General features: G+C 37.4%; 1 protein-coding gene across 5 annotated transcripts in view; it reads left to right on the top strand.

Moving 5' to 3' along the window:
• The window catches only part of TERF1 (telomeric repeat binding factor 1), a 40,392-nt gene that overhangs the window by 1,095 nt on the left and 18,278 nt on the right, over nucleotides 1-21,019 (top strand). For 2 of the 5 annotated variants that reach the window (XR_006601519.1, XM_045063199.1), the window contains exons 2-8: nucleotides 5,467-5,562; nucleotides 9,187-9,308; nucleotides 10,806-10,892; nucleotides 14,518-14,667; nucleotides 15,560-15,666; nucleotides 19,325-19,381; nucleotides 20,923-21,014. Coding sequence is in view for 4 of the 5 variants with exons in the window: in XM_045063199.1 (XP_044919134.1) it covers nucleotides 5,467-5,562; nucleotides 9,187-9,308; nucleotides 10,806-10,892; nucleotides 14,518-14,667; nucleotides 15,560-15,666; nucleotides 19,325-19,381; nucleotides 20,923-21,014 (711 nt within the window). In the remaining variant the exon portion in view is untranslated. The remainder of the gene's footprint in view (nucleotides 1-5,466; nucleotides 5,563-9,186; nucleotides 9,309-10,805; nucleotides 10,893-14,517; nucleotides 14,668-15,559; nucleotides 15,667-19,324; nucleotides 19,382-20,922; nucleotides 21,015-21,019) is intronic. The other 3 variants (XM_045063201.1, XM_045063200.1, XM_045063202.1) reach the window with 3 other exon arrangements.

Below are 21,019 nucleotides of genomic sequence, written 5' to 3'. Positions count from 1 at the left end.
CTAATTAAGCAGCCTCCAGTATTGGTAGGTTCAAGGGAATGTTCCACACTTGTGCCTTATCTTCCAGTTCAAGAACCCTTCCTCCAGCTCTGTCGGGTAACCCTGAACCCATGGTTAGTTAACATGAATGAGAAAGTTAAGTCGTAAATTAGTGTATTACAGTGATTTATTGAAAAAGTCCACTTTGGGGAAGAGGGTACAGTTACCTACTTGTCAATGAATTTGGGTTGGAAAGGTCAGTATGACTTCCGGTTTGGCTTAATTACCTTAATACCTTAATACAGGTATAGATGGTGTTCAGAAACAAAGTTCAGCCAAGTAAATTTGCGGATGTAATTGCAGAGCTAATAAGCAATTTCATGAATTGGGCTGACAACATCCCACCTTGCGAGTAGGCAGAGAGCTTGGTGTTGTACAAAATGGAAGATTTTAAAAAAAATTTTTTTTATTTATTATTTTTTAAAAAGATTTTATTTATTTATTTGACAGAGAGAAATCACAAGTAGATGGAGAGGCAGGCAGAGAGAGAGAGAGAGGGAAGCAGGCTGCCTGGCAAGCAGAGAGCCAGATGCGGGGAACTCGATCCCAGGACTCTGAGATCATGACCTGAGCCAAAGGCAGCCGCTCAACCCACTGAGCCACCCAGGCGCCCCCAAAATGGAAAATTTTTATAGATGGAAGGTGGGGCAAGAATGTTATTAGCAAAAGAAAAGGATTGGTTTAGGCTAGGTACTTTCCCTTAGGAGGAAGAGCAGGGGGTCGTATGCAGATTACCTCATCTTCCTTTGGGGCTGAAGACGACCCATTTGGCAGACTCTGGCTCCAGTCACAAAATTCCTTCCCAACAGGTTAAGACTGTATTTCTGGGGGACATTGAAAGTGCAATTAGATTAGGTGTTAAGCCCCAGTTTGGGCCAGTGGTTCTCTTTTAACAATGATTACATACAGAAGTATGTATGTAATACCCATATATATATGGGTATTTCTATACATCTCTAGATACAGGTTAATATATATGCATGTATTTCCTCGTTCTGTTAGGTGAAAGTGCACTGAAGCAATGTAACCCTAAGTAGCAACCTATCACTCAAGTCTTGGTTTCTAATATCAGTCCTTAAGAAAGACAACCAGAGCTCTTTGGAGAAATGGCCTGATTCTGGGACTGGGACAGGAAGTGTGCAAGATGAACCTGGAGCATCTTGTACCAGAAAATAAGGAAATGCAAAAATCGTCCAAACAAAAAAACCCCACAGCAGTGACATTACAAAGGGACAGGAACCAACTGCAAGAGCTGCCAATAGCCAGAGCAACTCGAGTAAGAAAAGTCTGGATTCGAACCCAAAGGTCAAATAATTATCTATGAGTCCATAATGATGGAAATAAATGGTGGGAAAAATAAATAAGTGGGAAAAGAAACAAATCTCATACAGAAGAATTCAGGTAATTTATGTAGTAGCTACTGTGTTCTCAAGGAAGTGAAGTATAACACCCCATTCCTTAAATGCGGTCTGTGCATAGGGACTTTATTTTGAAGACAACAGTATGGAATTGGAGGGAGGTTAATTTCACAGTAGAGAAATCTAACAAACAATACTTAACTCCTAGGCAGCAAGGTCAACAGGAACAGTGCCAGTTGGTGGTATGTACACTTTATTTGACGTGTTGAAGATAGAACTTCTTTGATCTTTCTCCCAAAACCCCTTCACTCATTCAAATTGTAAGGAAAACATCAAACTGCAATACAAAATGCCTCAAAACTGCCACGGTCCTCAAAACCATAGGAGTCTGAGAAACTTTCATAGCCAAGCAATGCCTAAAGAGACATGATAACTGAATGTAATGTCCTGGGTGGGATCTACAGCAGAAGAAGGACATGAAGTAAAAACTAAGAAAAGCTGAATAAAGCATGGACTCTAGTTAATATTAAGATGTTACTAACGGGAAACTGGGTGGAGGGAGTATAGGACTTAATCTTCACAATATTTTAAATTAAAAACCTTTCTAAAAAATAGACTCCTTTTGAGGTTCTAGAACAACACCCAAAGAATAATCTAGGCCACCTCTATTATTTTGAAGTTAAGGGCACAGAAACCCAGAGAAAGTAAACTATTTTCAAAGTTGTTCTGCTAATCAGTGACATATAAATTTGAACCTAGTGTTATCTGTCTCCATTTTAGACCAAAAGGACTCCCTTTTATCTTTTATAGGATTTCATGTATTACAATTTTCAGTGTTATAAAAATATACAACTCTTGATGCTTTCTCAAAAATTCTTAGCACTTTCATTCTGACTCAGAATTGTTCTCACACCTCACTTAATTCAGATAATACCTTTCCCAGACTGTTATTCCTAACCTCTTTCCATGGGAAGCAGTGTAAGATAGTGGGTAAGAGCATGGGCTCCAGAATAAATTGTCTGAATTTGATTCCTGACTCTTCTACTTTCTAGTTGTAAAACGTGAATCAAGTTACTTACCTTTCAGTACCTCAATTTCTTCATCTTTAGAATGGTGACAGTAGTATCTACCTCACAGAGCTGTTGATCGGTATAAAGTAAGGTTTCTCAGCCTCAGCACTGTTGACAGGTTGCACCACATAATCCTTTGTTCTGTGTATGTATGAGAGTAGAGGGGGGTGAAGGTGGAGCTTCTGTACATAGTAGGATGTTTAGCATTTCCCTAACCTCAACTACCAGATGCTAGGAGCATCCCCCTTACATTCATAATAATCAGAATTGTCTCAGACACTGCCAGAACTCCTCTAGGGGTCAAAAAGACCTAGTTAAAAACCACTGGTGTAAAGTGCTTAGACTAGTACCTGGTATTAGAAGTGCTTAAATCTGGTTGCTGTTGTAGCTAGTCACTAGATCTCCCTATGTGTCTTTCTGTCAGCAGTGTTTGGTTACAACTGAGGAAAAAGCAGATAGCAAGGTTCAACCAGGTTTTCATTGTTTTTGCTTTATTTATTGTCTAACAGGTACAAAGAACAGAAGGGCAGTGGTGCGTAAGATAATTTGTAGTTTTTGCATAATGGACTAAAGGGAAGTGAAGGGAAGTAAAGATAGAGGTCTTTCTTCTCTAGAATATATTCTTTTGTTTTGCTTTTATACCATACTTTTAACCTTTGTGACATTAAAATTTTAATAACTTGCATAAATTTGGGGTTGTGTCTTCTCAAACTAAAACCTTCCTGAGGAGCAGGGGCTATCTTATCAGTTCCTAACATTGGCTAGCAATAGATGTTTACTAAATATTGAATGAATTGTTTAAATTTTATATAAGTTTTGTGCTCTCTCTGAATCCTGTTTAATTATATTGTGGCTGTATTTGGTCCAGATAATCTCTAGGATAGCACAAGAGTATGCTATTTTAGAATTGAAATAAATACAAATAAATGTATTTGCCTCTTACTTCCTTAGTAACTGCAGGACTGCTTTTTGATTTTGCTAGCTGATTTAATCTTTATATACAATAGCCAAGCCCTGAGTGAAGTATAACAGTGGCATCTTCAGGTTTTACTTTATAAACATTATTTCCTCAGAGAAGCTTTCCTATCTTATCCCTCCAGCTAGCTACTAAAACACACACTAGGTTTGTTATATTGCACCCGCAGCATTATGTACTTGTCTTTTTCAGTTTTCCCCATGTTTTTACTTTAATTACTCAATCATTTGTCTTTCATTTCTACATAGTAATAAACTCATTGAGGCCCAGGATTATGGTTTATGCACCATGATACTCACTGCCTAACACAATATCTGGGTGGGCATTCAAGTAGTTAGGAGATTAATATATTTTTTAAAGATTTTATTTATTTATTTGACAGACAGAGATCACAGGTAGGCAGAGAGGCAGGCAGAGAGACAGAGGAAGAGAAGCAGGCCTCCTGCTGAGCAGAGAGCAGGATGCAGAGGGACCCCGGGGATCATGACCCGAGCCAAAAGCAGAGGCTTTAACTCACTGAGCCATCCAGGCGCAGGGAGATTAATATTAATAAATTTGTTTCTATACATCTGCAATCTTATTTCTTTGGAGTTAAGGTTGTGGAGAAACAGAGGTTTTGAAGGAAAAATAAACTTTTAATTGCTGAGATTGTATCCTGGAAGTTTTAAACCTGTCTCAAACCTAATTACAATAGGGAAGGGAACTATTCTCTTTATTTTGCTGGGTGATGATCTAGACTGGAGACAGAGAAGGGGGTGACCACAAGTTCCCAAGAATGAGGGACATAAGTCCATTCTTCTACTGTCTCTATCTGAGGTACAACCCCTAAGACCCCTATCAAAGGGTAAAAGGTAGCTGTATGGACTCAGTTTGCTTCCATTTTCCAGAGCTTTTCTATCTAGCAGTCACCAGTGGACAAAGCAAAAACCAAGGCACACCCATGACAGCCCCTTCAAATTTCCAGAGTAAGTGTTAGAGCTAAGCGGCAGCTTTGAAACATTCCTCTTAGATGAGCTGCGTTATGATTTTTTTTTTTTTGGCCCTGAGGAACCACACTCAAGGTGGTTTTAGCCTGGGAATTGGAACATGGAGCATCTTATTCTGCCACCACAAACTCTTCTACCAGCCAGCATGGCAAGTCTGACCTGCTCACTGTCAGCCTCTCCGCTTGCCCAGGAGCCCCTGCTTAGCAGAGCATTATAGTAGAGTGTTAAGGTGAAAGTGCAGAGCAACCGCCAGAGGTGGCTGCCCTGAGGGAGGTCATGCATCTCTGGGCCCATAGGCCTGGGGGGCTCAGTGTCGCACCTGTGGGGACTGCAGGACCAGCTTGACCAGCTTCACTGGCCTCCTGCCTCCCACTGGTGCTACGCTGTAGCCCTCCTGGAGCTTCTGCATCAGGGTTACCGAATGCGGGAGTTGCCTATTGGGGCAGAGGCTTTATTGCACCATCCCCACGGTGAGAAAGACCAACACACTGTTTGTTGGATTCGGCTGTGAGCTCACTTCTTCGACCCGCACAGCCCCTGGAAAAGACTTGGGGGCCTAGGGTCTAGTACCCTGTCGCCACCGGGCCATCCCTGTCTTCGGCCAGCTTGCCCCAGTAAATGTTTTTTTTTTTAAAGTCTTTGTGAACTTAAGAGACTCACTTAACTGAAACCTTGACTGAAATAATATGAAGTATTTCCTATAATAGGAGTTTTAAGGTATAAAATAAGCTTCCAGCTAATGATTTGACACATTTTATAGTTTTGAATCTAATTATCCCTTTTTGTTAGTATAGAGTGCTACCTGTGGAAGTACTATTAAATATTTATTATTCTGCATGTGAAAATCTATTTTATTTTGTAAGTGTTCATTGCTATTTTTCTCATTTTTAAAAAATTGCCTGTAAACAAAAGTATACAGTTCCCAGTTTGTGATAGTTTTTGTGTGTAACCTATTATTACTCAGCCAACCACACAGAGGCGCTGCTGGGTCAAGTTTGGGTTTTTTAAAAAAATGTTTTAATGTTTTTCTTTTTCAGCTATTATTCATGGACTGTCCAGTCTAACAGCTTATCAGTTGAGAACGATATACATATGTCAGTTTTTGACAAGAATTGCCTCAGGAAAAGCCCTTGGTAAGTATGTGTTTTTATCTTATTTTGGAAATGTTTTAATCTATGCCTAAAGGTAAAACAATGAGAACAGATGAGATCTGTTATTTTTGAGAGTTTGCACAATGTGTTTGGGATGTTCATCTATACAAGCATATCTAAAGCAACTAAAAGAAATAATAGTTACAGTCTTCTTAGAGCACTGGTTGTCAAACTTAGCTTGCTTTAGAAGTATTAGAGAAATTGTTTAAAAAAACAAAACAAAACAAAACAAAAACAAAAATCAGAATTCTCCACCATGAATTCCTAATGAGGTAGGATGGATGGGAGGGGCTGTGGAGTTTGTGTTTGTATTAGAATTTCCAGATGCTTCTGACACTGCTATTGCTAAGCTATACTTTATGGAGAGTTCACCTCATACTGGACTGTATGGTAAGTTTGTGGTGAACTCTTACTATCATACACACTTTTTTTCGTAGCAACTATGATAATTGACACCTCTTATTTGAACTGGATTTCCGCACTTCTTTAGATAGGCGAATATGATTTGTAGCTATAATAGCTCTCTCCTTTATCTCTACAGGTTATTTTAGATTGTAATGGGTAAGACTGCTTCAGTTTTGAGTAATGCCTGATATTTACAACATGGTCATTTAAAGGACCTCTTGATGCAAATAATTACATATTTATGTTGGTTTTTATAATTTACATAATGCTTTCCCAGAGTGCCAGTTGGTAGGCGGTACTTAAAATGAAACCAGTTACTTACAGTCCTGTTGTATTATATGAAATCCCAGTGTGCTTATTCCATTCTCATGGCCCTCACTATCTAGCTCTGGCTCATATAGCATACTCTCTGGGAGTGAGGCTGGGTCTGGAGTTGGTGCCATGACCATAAGTGAACAGGACTAGAAGCAGAGTAAATGTTGGGGAGATCTATAAGTAGTCTGGGCCTATAACTAAAAAAGAAAACCATCTTGATGTGGACACAGAGAATTTCTGATCATGTAGACAGTAAGTTAGCATGGTTGTTAACGGTTGTTTTGTAAATTAAAATATGACAATATACTCTAAAGTGCCCAGCTGCATTTCACATACTAGCAGTTGTTCAGTAGTTCTTACTTTCTCCCCTGACAACCCTTCCCCCAACCTGTCTTTTCATTCTGAAAAGAAATGCAGATTTTATGTGTAACCCCACTAATCTTGAAATTCACCAGGATCCCCCTTTTAAGTATATCTTAGAATAGGCCCACGTCATCTATCAAGAGTCAGTGTATTTCACCATAATGAGCTCAAGTGAAGCCACAAAATTTTAATTTATATGTTGGATTTTTAGCTATACATAACTCTTTTGTCTTATTTTTAAGGGGTTGCTCAACAGCAGCACTGCCTAATAGAAAAATAATGTGAACTACATATGTAATTGAAAAGAAATAGGTGGAATTAATTTCAGCAGTATCCTACTTATCCCAATATTTCTAAAATATATATCAACATGTAATCCATATAAAACATGTTAATAGGATATTTTACCCCTTTTTTTGCAGTAAGTCTTTGAAATCTGGGGTATATTTGATACTTAAAGTGCATCTCAGTTTGCAGTTAGCTATATTTTGACAGCTCATTAATTATATACAGCCAGTGGCTACCATATTAACTTTCGTTTCCTGCTGCAGATAGCTTTAAAATATGGTAAATGTCTTGAAGGTGAAATGTTTGTCTATGGCAGCCACCCTCATCTCATGGAACTTTATTTTTTAAGATACATGCAACTCTGGGAGACTTTTCTTCCTTTCCACTCCAGCTTTCTGCAGCACCCCAGAACTCAGCAGATGTCTTGAGGGGAAAACCAACTATGTGTTTTCAGTTCCTCTAGTTTCCAGTCCACCGAAGTAGCCCCAAGGAAACCACCAGAAGCTTTTCCTCATTTTCTTAACCCAGTGAAATCTCCCTGCCTGGAATACACTGAATCTTCATCCTTATAAGCAAATATGGCCAGGGAAGAAAAGCTGCAAATCACTGACTAACTCCTGGAAATGTAGTTCATCTGGTTCTCTTTGCTTCCATCACTATCCCATGTCTTTTAGCAATATGATTTTGCAACTTACTCCACTTTTTTCTAGTTGTAACAAGAGTGTTGGCCTACTGTAATATCCTATATTCTGCTAGAAGGTGAAAGGCTACTCTAAAATTTTTGAAGTTAAGATCTAACATAGGTACATTTTTTTCTGTATCTCACATTTATAAGAAGGCAGCAGATTAATGAGATGGGTTAGATAATGTCAGTCAAGAAAGACTTAATAGGAAATATAAATACTGAAATGAGTTTTTAAAAGGAAAACAAATGTGAAATGAAGATGGATTAGTCAGTCTGCCCTTCCATTTCACGCTTTCCAGCACATAGTCTAACCTTACCAAGCATCTTGTTATTCCTGAAACATACCTTTTTTCTGATATAGAGTAAGTGGTTTTTAAGGGTTCTGGTTTCTGCTTTCTGCTACTCACTAGCTGAGTGACCGAAGTCTCAGGTTCTACTTTATAAGACAGGATTGGTAATGTTATAAACCCTTCTAAAGAAATTGTTTGAATAAAAGAGATACTGCATGTTAAGCACTTAGCATAGAGCCTAACAGGTTAATAGTACCTTAGTATGTGTTGACTATGAGTGTGAATATCTTTTTTTTTTTTTTTTTAAGATTTTATTTATTTGACAGACAGAGATCACAAGTAGGCAGAGAGGCAGGTAGAGAGGAGGAAGCAGGCTCCATGCTGAGCAGAGAGCCTGATGCGGGGCTTGATCCTAGGACTCTGGGATCATGACCTGAGCCAAAAGCAGAGGCTTTAACCTACTGAGCCACCCAGGTGTCCAGAATGTGAATATCTTTTGTCCTCTTCTTCCTTATGTTCTACCACTGCCTTTCTGAAATATTCTTCCCACCCTTCTCCTCTTCACTTAGTTATCTCCTGTTTATACTCAGTGTCCCAGTTTGGATGGTTTCTCTTTCACAAAGGATTCTTTTGTTAGTATCCTTTCATAGAGCTGGTCTCCTTGGAAAACATAGATGCATGGGCTCTACCCTGCACTAATAAAATCAGTCTCTAAAGGGTGGGTCGAGGCATCTGCATTTTTATAAAAGCTCCTCAGGTGATTTTGAGGTATAGGTAGGGTTGAGAAGCACTGGCATAACACATAATTCTAGTAGAGTACCAGTCAAATTGGTTTGTCTTTCTTCATAGCTAGCATGTAAGTTTCATAAGGTCAGGAACTGTTTCTTCTTCCTGGTCAGATCCTAAGTATCTGGTATAAGGCCTGGAATATAAAGAGACTTTCTTTGTATATGAATTATATGTTTATGTTTAAAATGTTGGATAAACAATTAGAAGATAACAGGAAATTGTTTCTACAAAGTAGGAGTTGTTGAAACTGCTAACATTTAAATTTCATGCTCCTTCCAGTTTTTCAAAGGAAAAAAAAAGGAAATTAACTTGAAAAGTTATATCACTTGCCTAAACTATTGTATACAGGAATAGTACCTGGCACATAGTATATACTCAGTAAATATTTAAAGAACTGAAATCATAAAAAATTGACAAAATAAGGTTCTGCTTAGCTTCCTAAATTATTTATTTTTGTTCTGGTTTTAAAAGATGCACAGTTTGAAACTGATGAACGAATTACACCCTTGGAATCAGCCCTGATGATTTGGGCTTCAATTGAAAAAGAACATGACAAACTTCATGAAGAAATAGAGAATTTAGTTAAAATTCAGGTATGTGTGTTATATTATTATTACTATTTTGCATATAACATCAAAAGAAATTAAGAGCCACTCAACAGAAGTTGAGCAGTAAACCCAAAGTAAAATTTAATATAATAATTCTCTTCAGAAATTTGACCTTTGGTTTATAATCTTCATGCAGGCTCTAAGAACTGGGACTTAATGTTTGCTACCTAAGTATATATTTGCCCCCATATGAGAAAATACATCACATTGATTTAAAGATCACAAAGCAACTTTCAAAAACAAATGGCTTGTGCTCTCACAGTTTCTATTCAAGGTTACAAATATTAAAAAAAAAAAAATTTAAAAAGAAATCAATGGATTTTTGTAAGTAGGAAAATGTAAAACTTTAGGTATGTAGAGGGAATTTTAGAAGTCACCTACTTACTCTTTAATAGAGTAAGTCATCTTACTCTATTAAAGAGTAAGAAGCTAAAACAGTCATTCAAAGATACAGTAGCAGGGAAAATGTGTTTTGCTAGCAGGCAAAGCAAATACTAAGGATTGTTCTAATTAAATATATTTGTCCTCATTTTTAGAAAATTATTTTATGGTGGGGTAGGAGAAAAAAATCTGAATGATCTCTCACCTTCCCCCAAATTAATTATTGTTAGTTTGGTGACTGCCAATGAGAATTAAAACCAGAAGAGAATGGCAGAAATAGGACTACTACTTCTAAGAATTTCAGCCTGGGACAAAGAAATGTGTTATATTATCTCAGTTTTGGGGGGTTCCAGAGAAGAAGGCCATCATTTTATACTAGTTTAACATTGAGTGGGTTACCATAGCAAACATGTAATACATTGCATACTATTTGTCAGGTACTGTTCTAGGCACTTTTCACGTAGAAATCCAGTCCTTACGGCAACCCTAAGAATAGGTACTAGTATCTCCACCATTTTACATACAAAGAAACAGAGACACACGAGGTTAAATAGCTTGCCAGAGCTACCTAGATGATATTGGAAATTCCCTGTTTTATTATATACATTATCAGAAAGGCCAGATTATCAAATGCTCATTCAGAAGCATCTGGCTTCTGTTTCTGTTAGAAATTTTCCAGGAATTCTAACTAGCTAATTTTATGTATCCTAATCATCATGAATGCCAGCTACCTCCTCTTTCATTTCCCTTTTGCCCAAGTTAATATTTAGGTGGGTCCTAAATGTATATAATGTAGCTCCTAATTTATTTATTAATGTCTGCTTTTAATTGGCCTAAATTCGAAAGAGCTAGAAATCTGTGCATTTATCAGTAAATATGCAAGGGGCCAGTGAAACATTTTTTACATCTTTTTCAAACCACAGTTATTTCATCTTTGTAAAGATATTTCCTGTCATGTATCAGAAAGTAAGTAAAGTAGTAGATAAGTAACTACTTTAAGTAACGTAGTTTAGACTTAACAGGATTTATATCGATATTAAACAATAGTTATACATTTAAATAAAGCAATCTAAGGTTTGTATTTGTCATCTTGTCTTTTAGGCTATAGCTGTTTGTATGGAAAATGGCAATTTTAAAGAAGCAGAAGAAGTCTTTGAAAGAATATTTGATGACCCGAATTCTTATGAGGTAGTTGTTTATAATAGAATCAGAATTTTAGAATTGCTTATATGGAGTGAGGTAAATGAAAGAACAATGGAGAAAGAAAGTGATGCTTTATCTTTTAAACAGTATGGAACAGTGCTGTCCAATAGAAATATAATTGCAAGTCACACATGTGTTAGTAGCCACATTAAAAAAGTTAAACTAGGGGTGCCTGGATGGCTCAGTGGGTTAAGCCTCTGCCTTCGGCTCAGGTCATGGTCTCAGGGTCCTGGGATCGAGCCCCGCATCGGGCTCTCTGCTCAGTGGGGAGCCTGCTTCCTCCTCTCTCTCTCTGTCTGCCTCTCTGCCTACTTGTGATCTCTTTCTGTCAAATAAATAAATAAATCTTTAAAAAAAAAAAAAAAAGTTAAACTAGTGAAACGGATTTTAATATTTCATTTAGCCCAATATATCCAGAAACATCATTTTTAACATTTAATCAACATAAAAAAATATTGATGGGTTATTTTATACTCTTTTTTTGTAGTGGGTCTTTGAAATCTGGTGTGTATTTTTTACCTATGTCTAAATTCAGGTCTCACATTTCAGGGGCTCAGTAACTACCTGTGGCTAATGGCTACCATATTGGGCAGCACAGGTACAGAAAAAAAGCTGCTTTTTTTTTTTTTTAAGATTTTATTTATTTATTTGAGACAGAAAGAGAGCACCTACATGGGCAGGTGGGAGGGGCAGAAGCAGGCTCCCCGCTGGTCTGGGAGTCTAGTGGCCCTGGGGTCATGACCTGGGCTAAAGGCAGCCAGTTAACCTACTGGGCTACCCAGGCACCCACAGAAAAAAAAGAAAAAAACAACAGTATAGCTCGTTTTTCTAGAGGGTTCTTACGTGATCATTAGTAGTTTATGTATTTATGTGTAATGTTAAGATCAATTGAACTTAGTTCTTTAAAGATTAAAAATAAAATGTTAGAATAAATTGAGCTTATTTTTACTTAAAGAAATAAAAAATAGTTTTATACATTTTTAGTGAAGTTTATTGAACAGTAGCATACTATTAATAGCATATCTGTACTATAAGTGTATAAAAAGATGTGTTTTTGCAAAAGAAACATGCTTTTGTAATGACCCCCTAGATCAGGAAAAAGAACATTGCCCACACCCTCCTGTCAATGTCCCTCCCATCTTTTCAAGGATAGCCATTATCCTGACTTGCAACATCCAAAATTAGTTCTACTTGTTTCCATATTTTATGTAATGTAATCATTTAGCAAGGGTTTTTTTTCGTTGTTGTTGTTTTAGATTTTATTTATTTATGTGACAGAGACAGTGAGAGAGGGAACACATGGAGGGGGAGGGGGAAAAGGAGAAGCAGACTCCCTCTGAGCAGGGAGCCCAGTGCAGGGCTCGATCCCAAGACGCTGGGATCATGACCTGAGCCGAAGGCAGACACTTAATTACTGAGCCATCCAGGTGCCTCCATATAGCAAGTTTATGTAAGATTGATCCATGGTGTTGCTTGTAACAATAGTTGACTTGGTCTCATTGTTCCATTATTAGAATATGCAACTTAGGGACGCCTGGGTGGCTCAGTGGGTTAAAACCTTAGCCTTCAGCTCAGGTCATGATTCCAGGGTCCTGGGATCGAGCCCCACATCGGGCTGTCTGCTTAGCAGGGAGCCTGCCTCCCCCCGCTCTCTGCCTGCCTCTCTGCCTACTTGTAATCTCTGTCTGTCAAATAAATAAATAAAATCTTTAAAAAAAAATAAAAAAGAATACTACGTTGAGAAACATTTGATTTACTTCCTGTTTGGGGCTGTTACCTTCTTTTACACATCTTTTGTAGAACAAATAACACGTGTTTCTGTTGGATATATACTTATAGAATTGATGGGTTGTGGGATATACATATACTCGGTTTTAGTAGATTCTGCCAAACAGTTTTCCAAAGTGGTTATGTTATATCCGTTCGCTCAGTAGTGTGGAAGAGTTCCACTTGCTTTACAGACCTGCTCTGTAGTTTTCCTTGTAGTCATTCTGGCAAATATGTAGTAGCATCACATTGGGTTTTGGTTTCTCTTCCTTTGAACAGTGAAGTTGAGCACCTTTGAGCGTGCTTGTATAGAGTTGGGGGTGATCACCTTAATCTGTTGAGGGACTGAGCAGAGTCAAGAGTAGGTTGAAGTTTTATTAAGGCTCCATTTATTTCTAATTTGCTTTTGTTTCTAAGGTATAAACCTCCACAGAGATTCCACCTGAAAGCTTGATGTGTTTATTGGGTTCCATGCCCCTACATTTTTTGCCTTAACATGTGAGGTTACTGAAAAACCCCACTCTGTACAGCACAGAAAAAAAAAAAAAAAGCTTACAGCCAATAAGCGTAAAAGGAAATGCTTAACCTCACTAGCATGAGTAATCAGGGCAATCCCACGTAATATGTTGAAATAGTATTAACTAAACCTCAGGCTGGCAATGATTAAAATACCTTAGAATACTAACAGTTGGCTCAAGGAGTGGAGAAATGGTAAGGCTGCCATACCTTCTCAGTTCTGTAAATTAGCTCATAAACTTGAGAGCATTTTAGCAAAATCTGAGTATACATTCCAGCAATTCTACTTCTAGATAAGTCCCTAGAGTAATTTTTTTTTTTACTGCACATTTTTAAAAGCCATGAAAATTTTCTTTTAAAGATTTATTTTAGAGAGAAAGCACATAGCGGGGGAAAGACATAGGGAGAAGGAGACTTTTAAGCAGACTCCCCATTGAGCATGGAGCCCAACTTGGGACTTATTCCCAGGACCCCGAGATCATGACTTGAGCTGAAATCAAGAGTTGGTCACTCAGCTAACTGAGCCACCCAGGCACCCCTAAAAGCCATGAAGTTTTATAAAAACAAACAAACAGGTCCCACTAAGACAGTTGGTCTGGAGTAGAGACTAAGAAGTAGAATTTTTTGAAGGTCCGGTAGCTTTTACTGTGCAAAACCAGTCTTGAAAGAACTAATGTCCAAGAAAAGCTTGTACTGTGCACAAGAAGACCTATAGAAAAATGTTTAACAGTATAGCAGTAATAGAAAATAGCTTTTAAATGCTTTCAAAAGGCTGGAAGAATGGATGAATAAATGCTATTTTTGATAAGTGGAATGTTGTAATGAGAGTGAAAGCTAGTCCTATAAAAATCAAATCAACATGGATAAATGTCACAGAGTTGAGCAAATATAGCAAGTTCCAGAAAAATACGCATATGCTAAATAGTACCATATATTTATGGTTACCTTCATTCTTAGTGCAAGTGTAAAGGAATGTGTGGATATGGTAAATTCTAATTTAGGATAATGGCTGCCTTGAGAGGAGAAGCTAGAGGTGTAATCATTATGGTAGAAAAAGAGGGCTTCAGTAGTACAGATGATGTTTTATTTCTCAAATTTGGCAATGGACTTTCAAGTTCATAATTTATTTTTTAATCCTTCTGTATGTGTGAAATACAAAGTAGTTTAAGTAAGAAAAAAATGCATTGATGGGCCATTTAAAACAGAATTTTTAAAAATCTCATGTGTCTTTGAGTTTATAATGTGATTTTTTTGAATTAAATAAGATAGGATTTCTACCATCTTATTTGTGATTTACATGTTAATTTATTTTTCCTATTGTCTTTAGCCTTTAAAAAGGAAATTGCATAAGATAATCTCTCAGAGAGATACATTCCACTCAATTTTTCAGCACTTCAGCTACAACAACATGATGGAGAAAATTAAGAGTTATGTGAATTCTGTGATAAATGAAAAATCATCAGCCTTTCTTATGAAGGTATGCATATTTCAGAGAGACTCTAACAATAGAGTAAGGAGAGATTATTACAATAAAGGAGAATACTTGAAATAGAAATCCTTAAAAACTAATCAGAATTTTATTTAGTGATTTTTGTAGAATGACAGTGTTACAATTAGTGAATCTAAAGGGTTTATTGGTGAACTTTGTAGTATTTTTTAACTTTTTTCAAATAAGAGTTGGGGAAATTTTTCAAAATAAAAAGTTGAGGGGAGAATAGATCAAAGGAATTTTTAGCATGTTTTTAGAAAAAAGATTTAGACTGAAGAAGGACCTTTAGAAAGTTTTTTTTGTAACATTTTATCCTCAGTCTTGGCCTCAAAAAGTTTTAACTTCTGTTATAGGGGAGCACTGATTGAGTATAAATACCTGGAATTTTTATTTTTTAATTGTTATTTAATTTTTAAAAGAGTTTGTTTAGAGAGGCAGGGGAGAGAGAGAATCCCAAGCGCACTCTGTGCAGAGCATGGAGCCTGATGGAGGGCTCAGTCCCACGATGCTGAGATGATGACCTGAGCCTAAATCAGGAGGTATATGCTTAACAGACTGAGTCACCCAGCTGCCCCTATCTGGACTTTTTATTGATTTTTTTTTTCCTAAGTAACCTTTTATCTTAAAATTGCCTACTGAGTGCCCCATGTATCAAACATGTACAAAGAAATCTTCTCCGTACGATTTATAAACCAAGCAGGTGACTAAAGCAGCTGCTGTTGATGATAGTTACTGGAGAAAACACAACACAGTCCCTTTCTTGACCGGTGACCAGATACTTTAGTTATGACTATCAAAGAATTAGAAGGCTTAATTTTAATGTTATTTGTTCAGAATGGTGTAATGGATTCCTTTCTCTTCAACAACTCCATTTTTTAAGGCAGCAGCAAAAGTAGTAGAAAGTAGAAGGGCAAGAACAACTCAAGATAAACCTAATGGTAACAGTGTTGAAGTGGAAACTGAAGCTAATTTGGATGTAGGAAAAAGGTTCGTAAATTCATTAATACATTTTTGTTTTCATGGATTCATGTTTATGTGAAAGTATTGCTAGTGAGCCATTTTTAACAAAAATAATTTTATTATAGAGGGTATGTTTTACTGATTAGTAACATTTGGATATTTGGAGTACTGTACAGTTACTTCATAATTTATACAAATTGTTATATGTACTAAGCAAAATAGTACAGTTTAAATAGTGTGAGTAATACCATTTACCATTCCTAGGCAACGTAGGCTCTGGAACAGTGTTGAGGTTGGAAACTTGAATCCTCTGTGCCCCTTAGATCTCAGATCTCACATGCCGTTGTCAGTGCCTTACTATACTAAGGGTTATTCTAGTGTTTGTTTGTTTTTTTTTTTTTTTAAGATTTTATTTATTTATTTGACACAGAGAGAGATAACAAGTAGGCAGAGAGAGAGAGAGAAGGAAACAGGCTGAAGCAGAGATTCTGACTCGGGACTCGATCCCAGGACTCTGGGATCATGACCTGAGCCGAAGGCAGAGGCTTTAACCCACTGAGCCACTCAGGTGCCCCTTTAGTATTTTAAGATACTGTTCGTGGGGCACCTGCGTGGCTCAGGTGGTTAAGCCTCTGCCTTCAGCTCAGGTCATGATCTCTAGGTCCTGGGAACAGAGCCCCATGTAGGGCTCCTGGCTCAATGGGGAGTCTGCTTCTCCCTCTGCCTCTTCCCCTGCTTGTGCTCTCTCTCTGTCTCTCTGTTTCTCTCAAATGAACAAATAAAATCTTAAAAGAAAAAAGGATACTGTTCCTACATCTTCAGTAGTAGCCTAACCACTTCATCTGGTGCTCAATCGGGGAAATTGTGATTTGCTTCATTGCTGGAGGGAAATGGGCTATGTCGGTCCTATACATAGTAGTTCCCCTTGTCTGTGGGGGGATGCATTCCAAGACCCCCCGTGGAGGCCTGAAACCACAGGAAGTACCAAACTCTATATATACTATATTTTTAGCTATATATACATATCTGTGATAAAGTTTATTTATAAATTAGATACAGTAAGAGATTAACAACAACAATAGAACAGTATAATGTAGTAAAAGTTATGTGATTATGGTCTCTTCTCTCTCAGAACATCTGAGTTCTGAGACAGTGTGAGGATGTGAGCTGATAAAATGCCTACGTGATAAGATGAAGCAAGAAGAACAATGCAGGCATCATAACCTGGTCATCATGACATAGTGTTAGGCTGATGAGATCGTCAAGAGGAGGATCATCTTCCAGGTGCAGCTGGCCATGGGTAACAGAAACTGGAAAGCAAAACCACAGATGAGGGGGACTACTGTATTGAGAGACAAATTCAGTCTCTAAAATTATTTCTTTAGGGATTTTCAAATTTTTACCTTTTGTTTTGGCTTTAGAAGCTAACCTTATTGAAGAAGATAAACTCTACCACTATCAAGTTCTTTTCTGTTGAACCTGTGGTCCATTCCCTCTATTCTTCTACCCTTAACCCAAGGCCACATGTCAAATCCATGTCATCTCTGGATGGATGGATTTGGCAGTGGATGTAATATCACTCTTTTATTTTTCTTGGTCATGTGACTTGAGTGCTGCAGGCTCCTCATCTCAACTACTTATTTAGAGGTGGGGATTGGGTTTCATGTTGGACGGACATGCATTGCTTATACCTCAGGACTAAGCTTAGTCATTATTGTCTATCCTTGTCCCTACCTATCTGTGATCTGCTCCCTCACTGATCTTCCCCCAAACCCAAACTCTATTAAGGTCTTACTGTTTTCTAAGATCCCTTTTAAGAAGTAGAGGTCATTTTTATTGGCTAAATTATTTCATTCTGTTTAGGAAATCAAAGTTAAGTAGTAATACCAAGACCAAGTACATTGTGGAGCCTAGCCTTCCAGCGCAGTGTAATACTGCTTTAAAATCAAATTAAAGCTTGCTATGATTCATGCAGATAATGAACACATTTCCTATGTACTCTCATGTAGTACTGCTCGCTTATTTCAGATGCCTCTTACACAAGACGCAATTTAACGTGTAAACAGAACTGTTGATGTTCTCATCTCTCTCTGTATCCTGACTCTCCTCACACATCCAGTTATCTCCCCAAGTGTTGTAAATCCCATCTCCATGCTTCTTTAATATAGTTCTTCTTATTACTTGTATCCTAGGTTATTACTTAGCTTTGTACCATATAAATCCATTTTTGACATGACTTCTAGAATTAGTGTCCCATAAAAATAAACCTATTTAAGTCACTTTCCAACTTAATAATCTCTTTTGGCTTTCTTTTTCCTGCTAGATGAGTTAGAGTTTATTGGCATGGCAAGCCTTACAAGGCCCCTTTCTGTTTGTTTTTGTTTGTTTGTTTGTTTCTTTGTTTTTCATATACAACCTTATCCCTAAGCTTACCCTCTCCTGCCCACATACATGGTACTTTCTAGCAACACAGAATTTCATCCTGATCCTCAAATATTAAAAGCTTTTTCATGCCTGTCTCTTGCTTCAATTTTGAATTCCCCTCTTTTTGTTGTCTCAAGGCAGCTCCTTACTTGCCTTTCAGGGCCTTGCTCAAAGATCCCCTATGTTTTACTGAGCTCTGATCAGTTGTCACTTCTGTGCTCCTACAGCATTGAGTCACGTTTCTATAAAAGGACTTCTCTTGGATGGTAACATACCTATTTATCTTTATGTATTTCTCACTAGACTGAGAATCTTTCAAAGTTTCTTAATTAGCTGTGTATCCTTGGTACTTAGTTCAAGTACCAAGTGTATATTAGAATTTGCAATGCACTGGACCCAGAGAATAAAATTAGAGACAAAATGAAGATCAAGAACCAAGCAAATCTCAAGACCACCCTGGAGCAAATAGAATCAGGACAAGTAAAGCATCAGATTCACCAGTATTAGGACAAAAATCAGCAGGACACAGGCGAACAAGGGTAGAATCAGAAATGTGATTGTAAAATCAGACAATAGGAAAGATGAAACCTTCATATTATCAATGGTAAATGAAATAAAAACTTTGATAAAGCTTATAAACTATTTTGAGGCAATAAGAATTATAGACAGGAAACAGGAACTGAGGCAGACATTACATAATTTGTTGTTAAAATGTATAGACTTAAATGCTAAAGAAGTTGAGATGAAAGCCTCAAGGAGGGGTGAGTATTGTGCAGGCCCTTGAAGGATAGTTACGATTTTTACAGTTGGACGAAGAGGAAATGTCATTTTAGGATAGAAGAATAGTTCCAGTGAAGGCACAAAGGTGTAAATGGTTATGCTGTGTTTGTGGAAGCTAAGTTTAACTTGGGGCGGGACTTGTTAAAAAGTTCAGTTGGAGGCTGGTGGGGAGGGCAAGAAATTAAATTTAAATCCATGGAAATAAAGAGACATGGGAGAGTTTTTGAAAGAGTGACATGAATGCCTGGTTACATTAACTCTGCTTAACTTTACGTTTGTGAAAGCTTGATTTAATATCTGGTAAGTACATCTGGGCAAAATTATCCATGTTGTAATGGACTCTGTATGTCCTGATGTTACCAGGGTTTCTTTCCAAAGATACTTTGTATAAATTGAAATATGACTGGATTATGTAGTAAGTATTGACCTTGTGAAAAGTTTCTTTTGTTTACATTCTTACATATTTTTTCTTTTTTTAAAGTGTTAGTGACAAACAGTCTGCAACTGACTTCTCAGGGAGTACAGTGTCCTTGTTGAGGTGAAGTAAATGGACATTTTTCTTTTCTTGTCTTTAAGATTTTTGATTGAAGTACTTCCTGCAGACCTAGATGTTTTATAATAACTGTCATGTTGATGGTGTAATTTAGAGAATGCTGTAGGTGCCTGCTTTTCTCAACAGATATTCAAGACCTTCATGTGTCTTGAAATTCCAAACTATGGAGACCTGCCTCTGGGATCCTGAGTTGTTACACATTGTTTCCACAAGGCCATTATTGGCATACATGTATAGGGAGTGCTTGAACTTAAAGCAGATGTTTAATAAACTCCTACTGTGTCCTAGAAACAAGGTTATGTTGCCAGGGGTTTGGGGGCAGTTACATTTCTGATGTATATCTCAAATTCTAATTTTATGAAATTACTTGAAACACTGTGTTTAATCTACTAGAAATTTTGTGACAGACAATATAACATGGCTCAGAGAACAAAAGGTCTACATCAATGATTTTAGAGATAGAGCAGTTAGGATGCTGAATAGGAACCATAGTGGGAGGTTTTGATTTAGTGTGTGTGTGTGTGGGGGGGTCATTCGATATGAGGAATTGAGAGGTCAGGATTATATATGGGATATCCACAAGAACATGGAAATAACATGATAAAACCATCACTTGAGTGTAGAAAAAGATCCATGAATGATGAAAAGTGCTTGCAAGGGTCTGAATAACTCTGAAGTATGGTAGATGATGGTACACATTAGTAGAATGAATCCACAAGGGCTAAGATTTCTTATGGAGGCAGGATCCTGAAAGTGGCATTTGTTAGGAAATGGAAAGTATAGATACCCACCTCTGGGACCCTGTGTTCAAAGAAGGTAGAGGCCGGTCTACTTGAGCCAGCCACAGAGAAATATTCTCTGTAAAGGAAATTTTAGGCAAAGCGAAGAGGTAGAACTGGTGAAGAGTTTGATAATGGCATTCCAAAGAGCACAGTAGAAAGTTTTGGGAGGAAGGGAACGGATTAGTAGGTTTCATGCATGGGTACTTAGGTAATGATACAGATTTTAGGTGGTGACAAAATCATTTCCTACGTTTAGGTGAACTAATTTTTTCATCTAAACTGGCTCCTTTATAAAATTGGAATAATACCAACTTTGCAGGGTTGTCAAAATTTTGCCACACAGTTTCCAAACAACCTTCATTTCAAAAACACTCCTTTTGGAAGCTGTGAAGATAAGTGATACCTATCATTATGTGTAAAGAAATTTTAGAATTTAGGAGAGAATGAAAGTTAATAGCTGATAGTCTGAGGATTTTTTTTTTCTTCACCTATCTAATTAGAAGGCCAAATGAATCTTGATTTCTAAGTAGCTGAGATGGAGAAAATAAGTGATGGGAGGAGAGGGAAGCCAGACAACAGAAGTTTTAAGAGGCCAAAAGTTAAGATGGAGCACTCGGAGCACCCGAGGAAACAGGCCAAAGTAGAAGAAGGTCCTGAAATAGAGATTAAGACAAGTCAGCTAGCTTCTTTCATTGCTTTTCTACTCTTTGTGGAACTAATCCCATGCTTTTTTGTTCAATTTAGGTGTCACAAGAAGCTCATTCTATCTAAGTCAAAACACGGAAGCCAACAACAGGATTTTAGAAGGGAAGAAGAAAGAATGGAAATTCTTCAAAGTGAG

This window comes from Mustela putorius, unplaced genomic scaffold, assembly GCF_011764305.1.
Source record: "Mustela putorius furo isolate JIRA1106 unplaced genomic scaffold, ASM1176430v1.1 tig00003846_pilon_pilon_pilon, whole genome shotgun sequence".
NCBI lineage: Eukaryota > Metazoa > Chordata > Mammalia > Carnivora > Mustelidae > Mustela > Mustela putorius.
The sequence above is the reverse complement of the archived record's forward strand: the minus strand, read 5'-3'. Positions and strand labels throughout refer to the sequence as shown.